Below are 11,273 nucleotides of genomic sequence, written 5' to 3'. Positions count from 1 at the left end.
ATCTTATCTTATCTTATCTTATCTTATCTTATCTTATCTTATCTTATCTTATCTTATCTTATTAGGCCAATCTGGATAGGGTTAATGTATCCTTCACTTTTTTTCATTTTATTTTTTGAAGATTTTTTTTATAATTAGACGTAATCTTTATCCTTATAATATCTTTCTTTGTCCTTGCAGCATATTTCCGCATGCCACATTTTTAACGAAACCACCAAGAAAATAATAAATTTTCAGTAGAACAACAAGGATCATCTAATTTATTCTAGATCACACAAAGGGTTTAAGGGAACCGTTGTGAATTGGACATTGCACTTAAAACGGAGGGTCTTTAAAAATTATGTTTGCAGTCCTTGAACAGTGATTTCTAGTTAAACTAAGTTTGGCTAGGTCAACTGCTCCTCGTTATTTATTAATTTCGACCTCTCGTTCTTATTAAAATAATTAGATTGGAAAATGAACCACAGCCACCGGGGACTGGGAATGATGACTTCAGAAGAATGCCAGAGCAGGTTATTAATAGATAAAAGGGAGGGGGGGTTGGGGGGTTGGAAGGCTAATAATTATTCGTTATCGTCGATATTACTTTAAAAATCGTTTTCAATGATACTATTTATTATAAATGTTCTTTATAAAGATCTCATCTGCCATCGCATCAGAAGCATATTACGATTAAGACGGTAAATATCGGATAAACTAACTTAATATTTGTTTAGAATTTGCCTATTAGACCTGGTGTTCCCCCTCGTGGAGTTGGTTTGCCCCCGGGCCCCCCTCCAGGGACTAGGATGCCCCTTCTACCTGTACGTCCTGGTGTACCCCCTGCAGGTACAAAAACAGTCCCTTTCTAGGAAAATCTAATTTTTTTAATTGCGAGCATTTTTTCAGTGAAAGATTTACCTGCTCTGGCCATGACAATGGGTGCATATTTTCGGGAAAATCGCCGTCAAGGGGTTCGTGAGTTATGATCGGGACATCCCCCCCCCCCCCGTTCCAGGCCCTGCACTGGGGGGAAATGATTTTTTATTTACAAATTGATATTGTTTCCTAAAAAATTCATTTATTACCCCCTAAACCCCATTTATGTTCCCCAGCGAAGAAAACCTTAATGAAATGTTGTACCCCTGTCATAATCTATATATTTAAATGTATCTATCTTATCTATATAATATAATTAAGTTTTATCAATCTGACTTAAGCTCTACATCCATCCATAGAATTAATCTATCTATCTAATTGTCACTTTCTCCTTATTTATCTCATCAATCTATCAATCTATCTATCTATCTTATTGAGGTGTCTATCTATCTATCTATCTATCTATCTATCCTCTAGGAGTAAGAATGCCCCCTGGACCTCCCCCTGGAGTACCCCCAAGGATTACGCGTCCTCTCCTACCTAAGCCACTAGGAGTAGTATCAGCTAAACCTCAGATTAATAAGGTAAAAACCTTCCTCAGTAAACGGGAGCATGTCCGATTTACAACGGTACCCTTTAGAGCATCTATATTCAAGAGTGAAGAGAAACTTATGTTTTTAACTCTGAAAAGTGATTATTTTCAACTATTGTTGTTTCTCTATTAAAGGGATTTGCGGATTTCTGCTACCTAAACAAATAAACAAATTTCCAACAAATACTTTTTTATCTAGAAAAGGGACGCTATCGTCCACATTGTTGACAAGCTAAAGATTGAAAGGGTACCGTTGTGAATTGGGCATGTTCTTTATAAATGAAGGGTCATTTAAATAAAACAAAAGTCCATTTACAGGAATTATCAGCTTAACAATACTTGACCTTTTCATAAAGAAATTCCATAATCGATTTATAATAGTATCCGTTATTAAACCAGTTTAAGCAAAATAAGACAACTTAATCAGTCGACAAATCCATGAATGAATCAATCAGTCAATTGATCAAATAATCATCCAATCAATCAATCAAATAACTGATTCTATTGATCTATATTTTCTAGTCTGAAGTCAAGTCAGACTCCGTGATAGAGAGCGCGCCGGTCATGCGTAATCTCAAGAGTGATGTCACCAGGTGAGAGAAAGAGCAAATGTTTTTATGTATCTTTTTTGCAAAAAATGTTTAGTTTTAGAAGAAATATAAACATTTCAATTCTATTTTTAGGATTTTTATTCTTGAACTATAGTTTTTTCGATGAAATGTGGTTAAAATTTAACATAAAACCGTCAATATAATGTGAAATAAATCGACAAAATATTAAATATATATTATACTGTGATAACCAGAAACCACATAAAATGCATTTCAGTATTTCTGTCATGTCGTCTTATCTATTATACAGATTTACTGACTATCACTGTACAATTACATCATCATAAATCCTTTTCTTTGTGGTCAGACCGTCTGATTGATTATGCTAATTCCATTAAAAGATTCAAGCATTTAACCAATGAAAGCTTTATTTATTAAAAAATTGGATCATACAAACGCGTCTTAGTTGGTTCAGTAGTAGTATTTCCTTTTTTCATTGAACATAGTGCTGTTGATGTATTCCTTTTGCTGTTCTGTTTGTCAACAAAACCGATTTATTTTAGGTTTATTCCAACAAACCTTCGTATAAAGAGAGACGGTAATAAAGGAATAAAGAAGAAAGAAGAACCACATCAGAAACCAGCAATGTTTACACAACAGAAGGAAATGATCTTTACTCTTTGGATAATTTTTAGAATTTTTTGTCAACATTTTTTAATGCATCCAACAATTTAACATACTTCGAAAACAATTTCTGTTTTTCTTTAGAACCAAAAGTTAGTATTTTGATTAAAATTTTACTGAACATTTTTTAAAAGTCTGCGACAAAATTAATAAATTTTTTAAAGAATTTAATATAAACAAGTTTTGATAAGATCCTATTTTGTCAGGTTGTGCCTCAAGAGAAGACGAAAGACGATGCTTACAATGACTTTATGCGGGAAATGAAAGATCTTCTGTAATAAATTTATCAACCTCCATTTAACAGAAGCAAATCAGTTCGTGGTTTGTTTCCAGTCACTTTGTTAAAAAATACTATTCCTCAAATCGGAATCAATATTAATGTTCTTAAAGTTTTCAGAAAAGAATGTTCTAGATAAGTTTCAGTTCTATTCTAACTGAAGAAAAAAAATATTTTAATCTTGATTTGACGCAAAGTTTGTATAAACCCAAGAATTCAAGATGGCGGAACTAGAAGAGAAGTTGCGCGAGGCCGCGTGTTTTGGCGATATTGAAGGTGTCAAGGTTTGTACGAGACTTTTGTAAACTGAAATATTTTTTTCTCAACCTCTGTTCCAAAATCTTTCCACAACATATTAAGGGAAATGATTGATTTTTTGGAATAGCTTTAAAATTAAAAATGGAATAACAGATAAATCCTTAAGACTATTTTAAAAAGAGAAAATTTTCGAATGTTCTTTTGATCAATATTATTTTTTTGTTATAAACATGTGTCATGTACTTTTTAACACGAAAAACATGAATTGACTTATACTTGTCTTGGAGAAGGGTCGATAACATTAAATTAAGATGGTTTGGCTATCACCATGGAATGGACTCAATCTGCAATTCTTTACAATGTATAAAATGTATTTTTCATGGTTTTATTTTTTTAATTAGTGATGAATATTATTTTTTAATTTCAGGGGTGTATATTTTTAAGAATTATTCGCCCCCCTTTCTGCAGACATTTAAATGCAACTTTTTCATCATTTTAACAATTTTTATCACAAATTTTATTTATTTTCCCCCAATTCAGCGAACAATCTATAAAAAATATATTTGCTCCGCGTAAACATACCTTATTTCTAAGGTAGCAATGATTTTCGAAAGGAAGTGGGGTGGGGGGGGATTTTTTCAGAAATTGTTTAGGAAATCCCTCTATTTTTGTAGTGTAACTTCGATCAAATGATAATAGTAATATTAATTTAGTAATATAATTTTTTTAGGAGTTATTAAGCCGGGGGGTGAATGTGAATGCTCAGCATGATATCAACGGTTGGACGTCTCTACACTGGGCTGCTAAACGGAACCATCTTAATATTGTGAACCTACTCTGCAACCACGGGTGAGTGCAGGAGAAGGAGAGGAGGGGGGGGGGCTGCTAAACGGAACCNCTTAATATTGTTAACCTACTCTTCAACCACGGGTAATTGAAGGAGGGTAAGGGGGGGTTGCTAAACGGAACCATCTCAATATCACTTACCTACTCTGCAACCATTGGTAAGTGCAGGAGAAGGAGAGGAGGCGGGGGAGAATATAATTTTATCGCTAGTAAACGGATTAAGCATAGAGAAATTGGCTTAGTTTATTCATACGACAGAATGTGTTTTACTTTAAGGTAGAATGTTACATGCCTGATTCACAACTGCACCTTATATCTTAATCTGGAGTTTAACTGTAAGAAATAGATTCTGTCAATTTCCTTATACTTATCGCTTAGACAAAGATATTGAGGGTGTCGTTGTGAATCGTTTTTCTTGTATAAATGGAGGCTCAGTTGAAATTCCGGTTATGCAGTTCCTTTAAACTATGAAGAAACCTTAAAATAAAATCATATTTATCAGAATTATTCAAATATTAATTTCTAGTTCTATTTTTGTTTTGTTTTTAGAGCTGACAAAAATATTCCCACGAACAAGGGAGAGGTTGCTGCTCAGCTGACTAGTGAGGGAGTTATTAAAGTACTCCTCAATGCAATGAAAGGGAGTGCTGGAACAGGAGGTGGTGGGAGTACTCCTAAACAACCATTAAAGGTTAGGAGGTTTTTTTTAACAATCATGATGGTTTCCCTCAAGGTCATTAGTAAGACTAGATTGATAAGCTTTATTTTTATGTAATTTCTGAGAGTAGGGAAAGTGGTAAAGCCATAGGTCAAATTTTTCCTCATTTTTTTAAATCACGAAACCTCGACCACCCCCGAAGAAGGGCTGATTGTAGTTGGGTAACAAAGACTAATCCTGAAGTAATGATCTTGAGAGTTCAGAAAATTTTAGCAAACTTTAACAACTAAATGTTTAATAGCCGCAGCGCTCGGCCACCTATCCAATCCTAGCCGCAGCGCTCGACCCTGATATAATCCCAACCTTACCTAACCCACGACATAGGTCACATGAGCAGATTAGAATTGTAAAGCAATTAAATGTGCACAAAATGTGTGAAAGTCTATTATATGTTTCGTGGTTTATTACTTGATATATATATGGATACTGTTTATCCTGGGCTATGATAGATAGATAGAATTGATAATGTGATCTGATGGTCGGATTTGAGAGTTAGAGCCAGAGGGTTACCACAACCCTGCTATAACGATTGATCCTGTTTTTATTTTCTAACAGGGGTTCTCTCTCTGGACTTAATGATTTCTCATCGTAAATATTTCTCAATTTACAATCACTAAAAAGTCGAAGACTCTTCTTTGATTTAATTAAAATCAATAAAATTATTCATGGTGAATAATGCTGATAAATGTACGAGGTTTTCATTGTTATCGGATGCATCTAATAGAATTACAACAATTTCAATCTTTGTAGAAATGATATTCATAAACATGTTTTTAGCCAAAAGAGTTGATTGTCCATGGAAAGAATTACCCTGTGATATAAAACATTTAATACTTTAAAATCTAGATATGATAATTATGTTGAAAAAACTGATCTGTTTTAGTTTCTGCTTAATAAAGTGTTTTCATGATTGTTTTTTCATCAAAGAAAGGACAAAAGCAAAAAAAAATTTAAAAAACAAACGAAGAAAAAATGGACCACAGAATTAAAAAACCTTTATCTTAAAAATAAATGTCCTATATATTCGTAAATGTATTCACTTAAAAATTATCTACATATTAATGTGATGAATGACAATAATCAGAAATTCTCTGATATACTCCACTATGACTCCTGAGAATAAACAAAATATAAACATAAAAACTTTAAATGCTGCAATTTGAACAGTGTTGTTCCTTAAGTTAGATTTTTCCTCCGATATTTGGAGACTTTTCCTGTGGAGCCCTTCAAGAAAATGTAAACTCTTCCTTGGAGCCAAGGGTGTGATACAAGGAAAGTTAATTGCGGTCGTGTATACTCTGCGTACACATTGAAACCAGTTCTCTTTGGGCGGAATTTGTAAACAAGAATAGAAGCATCAGTGTTCGTCAAGTATCCGAGGAGGTTGAAAGCATTAAATTTTGATAATTTTGATTATTCACATAATAGTTTCCTATGACCAGAATATTTCATTGATTTTTTTTATGTGAAAGATGGATCCCATGTCAGGCTTTGACATTCGTCTTGTGTTTACATTACCGCCCAGAGAGAGTACACTGCAGTACAAAAGATGTGTACACTTCTGAAATAACTTTCCTTGCATTACATCCTTGCTTGGAGCTACTTTTATTACCCTTAAAATAAAACCGAGTACAAAATTACTGGGGGTATTTATTTCACGGAAAGAGAGGCAGGGTTTCATCTAAGACTGAAACCAGCTCCATGGAATTTCTGACATTTAAAGTTACAGGATTTAAATGATTTATATTAATGATAATTGATTTTTTGGAAATAAGTATCAAGGTAAAAAAATTGCAAGCCGAAGTCCAAATATTAATTATCTATTCAATAAATTTGTATTGGAGTTTCTGAACTATTTTACTTGATCTTGAGAAAAATATATTTCCAGAAGGAGAAAGAAGAAAAGCTTCCAATCACACCAAACTACATTCGCCACCCTCCTCTAGCATACGAGGTGAGAAAATAGGGTCAATAGTTTATTCTAAAATACAGTATTTTTTACAGTTCTTTTCTCCATGGGAAAGATTTTTATTTAACAGTAACAATTGAATTCACTGTCAACCTTCAGTCCTTGAAATTCGGCCTTGAAAATCGCCTGAGATGGAATTTAAAGAATTTGAGCCGCGGTTTAAATCTGCCTAAACCCGGTTTAAATTAAGCGCCGGCTTAAATCTTGAAACAATTGATCCAATTTTAAGTTGAGCCAACCATATTTAAACCGCGGCTTAAATTTAAACCGCCGCTCAAATTCTTTAAATTCGGCCACTGTTCAAATAAGTCGTCATTGCTTTCACCAAACATAATGTAAATTGTGAAGGTAGTGTTTGTGAAAAATGAAAAGGTGGAATAGGCTAAACATGAACAAAATTAGAAATTTTTGTATTTTTTAATCTTTTTAGTTTTTACGCTTACAGCCCTTTTTCTATTGACAATTTCAACTATTAACCTTTGGCGATGCTCTTCAGTCTTCTATTAGAAATTCGCATATTTGTCTGTTCAAATTAACGCATTTAAAAACATCATGAATTGCGACATTTTTAAAGGCAAAGTTTTTCAAATTTGATTGTTCACAAACCTTCTCTTGGGCATGCGAGTTGCCACAAAAAATGGTTATAAAAGGACAAACATACAGACAAGCAACGTATATTTATAGATATTGTATGAGAGATTCATTTAAATATTTACGAACACTCACCTTTTAAATATAATCCGCCATATTTCTTTCTTAAATTAATTTTATGTGCGAACACTCCCTTTAAACATAATTTTACTCCGCTTTATCTGTTTTATTAATTAATTTTTATCAGGTGGATCTTGGAGATAAAGAGAAACATAACGAGAGAAAATCATTTTCTAGACCAGAGAAGAGGCCTAAACTTAATAATCACGAAAGGTAAACTTAACTTAACTTCAGGTGTGTACGTATATTAGTCCTGAGATTCATATTTTTTCCTCCACAACTTTTTTTTGGTTTTTGGTTTATAATTAATGCTTTTGGTACCCTAAAAAGGGAGTGGATACAAAACGCGCAAAAACAAAATGTCCAATAACAAAACACCTAAAAACAAAACGCCCAATGTTACAAATCGCCCCAAAAACGAAACACCCAAGGTAACAAAAAGCCCAAATTTACAAAATGTTCAAAGTTACAAAATGTCCAAAATTACAAAATGACCAAAGTTACAACTTTTCGGTTCTTTTGTGCTATTTTTATGTTCATTTGACCTGGTCTATAATATTATTGACCTGGTCTATAATATTATTGACCTGGTCTATAATATTATTGACCTGGTCTATTATATTATTGACAAGGTCTTGAACATTGATGCAACTTTACATAGCTGTCGTGTATCTATGTGGGTTAAAAATCCTTACTTACTAACAAGCTAACTACTAAGTTACAAAATGTCCAGAGATAAAAAATGTCCCAAGTTACAAAATGTCCAAAATTGGCAATGTCTTACATTGCATTCTAAGTATCTTGTATCTTAGTAAGTATCTGGTTTTTAATCTTTTTTGTTCAAAAATAAAAATGCTAGTGTTTAAATTGTAATTAAATATTTTATTATTTTGACATTTTTAGAAAATTTTTAACATTTTGTAATTTTGGACATTTGGACATTTTGTAATTTTGGACATTCTGTAACTTTGGACATTTTGTAACTTTGGATATCTTGTAACATTGGACACTTTGTAACTTTGGATATCTTATAAGCTTGGACGTTTTGTAACTTTGGACATTTTGAAATCTTGGGGATTTTATTTTTGGGTGCTATGTTTTGGGTGTTTTGTTATTGGACATTTTGTTCTTGGGCGTTTTGTATCCACTCCCTAAAAAGGGTCAATAGTCAGAACCCCCACCCCCTGAGATTAAAAAAATTAAGTCCTTTTGGATGTTGGATCATATTTAAATGAACATATTTTGTGACAAATGTGCCCGATTCAAAAGTGTATCCTAGAAACCTTTATCTGATCAATAATGTGGAAGATAATGTCGGTTTTCTAGAGTTAAACATGTTTAGTTTTAATAGTTTATTTATATTTTCCTGAAATAGAAATTCTGAAGTCACTTATGTTGTTTAAAATAATCGGTTATTAAAATAAAAAAAAACATTATTTTGTCTAATTGATACTTGGCCAGATAAAGATTTTAAGAATACTGTGGCGAATCGGACATTGCCATAATTACATGTAAAGTCACTTGAAATTGTGCGTACAATCCCTTTAACTTGAAATTGTGCGTACAATCCCTTTCACTTGAAATTGTGCGTACAATCCCTTTAACTTGAAATTGTGCGTACAATCCCTTTAACTCACTTGAAATTGTGCGTACAATCCCTTTAACTCACTGAATTGATTCAAAGGTTGAGATAAACTCAGAGAACCCAATTTTTGTTGGCTGAACCCGTTAAGTCGTTTTCTCCCTCCTGAAATTAGATTAAATCAATTCTTTAAATGTCTCTTAATCCTGGAGTTGAGCAATGATAAGTCTTGATGTTGCTAAGCTGCCATCAAACAGATGTCATAATTTACGCATTAACTTAATAGTTCCGACATCTGGTAATTGATCGGGAATATATAGATCATATGTTTAGGTTAACAGCTGAGTATGAATCTCCTGAATTGATCCTGAAAGTCCGAACAGCAGGTGCTCGAGAGCAGGACTATATTGAGGTACGTCAACATTCTCAAGATCTTCTAGCAGCAGAACATCATGTTAGATGTTAAAAGTGATGTTGAAAGTGATTCATATTAATGCATTTCACATCTGCATTTATGAAGTTTGTATGTATGTTTGGGTGTTTGTTTTTTGTTTGTTTGTTTGTTTGCTTGCTTGTTTGTACGGGTGTTTGTTTGTTTGTTTATTTGTTTGTCCGATCATAACTCATTAACCTGTGGACCGAAATTTTGATTGGGGAACCAAGGGAATGATTTTAGCTTGGTTTTTAGATTCTTAACTAAGTGGGTCGACTTTTAATGGGAAAAATTAGCTAAAATCGAAATTTTACGACCACGTGCGGGTAAACGGCGGGAGTAACTAAGAGTACCCAGGCAACGCTGGGTTCCCATTATTATTATATCTTTTATTCATCTCTACTCAGTAGAGTTAGCCCCGATGGCGGTATGGGCTCTCTAAGTCGGGGGGGTTTTCAGATCCTTATCTACTCTGAGGCTTTTTTTATATCCCATGAATTTTTTCTTCGTCTTCATTATCATATTTATATAATCGCCTACCACTGTATAGACACAGAATAATTAAAATTTTATAAATATTTTTAGATTGAGCTTGCCAGAGATGCGCTCACCCTTGAGTATCTTATAGGAAAAATATTTTTTCAGAAGCATTGATCAATGCATGCCAAAGAAATTTTGCAATATGGGTTTTTTTTAAATTAAAAAATGTTTTTCTTCATCATGACATTTTCTACTTGAAAACTTGATTGCTTTTGTTTTAAATGACTTGGATTTTACATTTTTTTTATAGACGTGGATTTGATTATCCTGCCTTGAATTTGACATTGTTTTTTTATTGACCTGGATTTGATTATCCTGACTTGAATTTGACATTGTTTTTTTTTTATGACCCTGGATTTGATAATCCTGACTTGATCTTGACATTGTTTTTTTTTATGAACCTGGATTTGATTATCCTGACTTGGATTTGACATTGTTTTTTTATAGACGTGGATTTGATTATCCTGACTTGATCTTGACATTATTTTTGTGGACCTGGATTTGATTATCCTGACTTGATTTTGACATTTTTTGTGGACCTGGATTTGAATATTTTTTCGGCATCAGTTATGGGATGTGAGGAGCTGGGGATCCAGAGCAGTGAAGTTGAAAAGCTAAGAAAAATGCCGAATACAAGGTGACATAGGGCGTGTCCTTAGTTTTTTTTCTGGGGGGGGGCAGATCATCGAATTTTTATTTTTAATTAAGACCCCAAAGACGTAATAGGAAGACGACAGGTAGACCTAAAATATGATATATCAAAACCACTTCAATAAATAAATTGAATTTCAAACTATTAAACTATTTGCTTTTGAAAAACATCAAATACACATAAGATTGCTTAAATATCGTATTCATTTTTCCACATTTAAATTAAAAATAAGATTTTTTTTTATTTTCAAAGATTGCGACGGGATAAGGAGGTCGAGAGGTTGGAAGATTATCAGGAGATTGAGTTTGTCCTCCGAGAGCAGGATTACCAGGCAGAAATACAGGTATGCGGTAACGAGGTTAAAGTGTATAACGTGATGATGTACGCTAATCATTTACTATTTGTATAGGCCGGGAACTATACCGACAGCGTACTGCATATATCATAAATCTAAACAACTAGAAATTCAAGGCGCTTCGCGCCCTTCTTTCTAGCCTTAGAGGGCGCTTAGCGCCCATCTCCTAAATTAATTGTGAACATGTTCTCTTTGTGTACATCGTAAAACAAAACAAAAATAATTCGCGGATTTTCACAAAAAATTT

The 11,273-nt window shown here is 33.2% G+C and overlaps 2 protein-coding genes across 2 annotated transcripts; both read left to right on the top strand.

Annotated features, from left to right (window-relative positions):
- The first annotated feature begins 400 nt into the window (after nt 1-400).
- On the top strand, nt 401-3,075 carry LOC111713235 (WW domain-binding protein 11). The gene is made up of 6 exons (XM_023488059.1): nt 401-512; nt 717-828; nt 1,336-1,442; nt 1,973-2,043; nt 2,565-2,664; nt 2,892-3,075. The coding sequence occupies exons 1-6, from the start codon at nt 501-503 to the stop codon at nt 2,961-2,963; spliced, it is 474 nt and encodes a 157-aa protein (XP_023343827.1). The 5' UTR covers nt 401-500; the 3' UTR covers nt 2,964-3,075.
- A 79-nt stretch (nt 3,076-3,154) lies between these two features.
- LOC111713230 (ankyrin repeat domain-containing protein 40) lies at nt 3,155-11,080 on the top strand. The gene is made up of 9 exons (XM_023488055.1): nt 3,155-3,246; nt 3,951-4,069; nt 4,616-4,757; nt 6,673-6,738; nt 7,592-7,677; nt 9,380-9,458; nt 10,065-10,107; nt 10,587-10,656; nt 10,924-11,080. Exons 1-9 carry the CDS (start codon nt 3,184-3,186, stop codon nt 11,078-11,080), a joined length of 825 nt encoding a protein of 274 aa, XP_023343823.1. The 5' UTR covers nt 3,155-3,183.
- The last annotated feature ends 193 nt before the right edge of the window (nt 11,081-11,273 follow it).

Source organism: Eurytemora carolleeae, unplaced genomic scaffold, assembly GCF_000591075.1.
Source record: "Eurytemora carolleeae unplaced genomic scaffold, Eaff_2.0 scaffold1059, whole genome shotgun sequence".
Classification (NCBI taxonomy): Eukaryota; Metazoa; Arthropoda; class Copepoda; order Calanoida; family Temoridae; genus Eurytemora; species Eurytemora carolleeae.
This window is presented reverse-complemented; position numbering and strand designations above follow the sequence as displayed.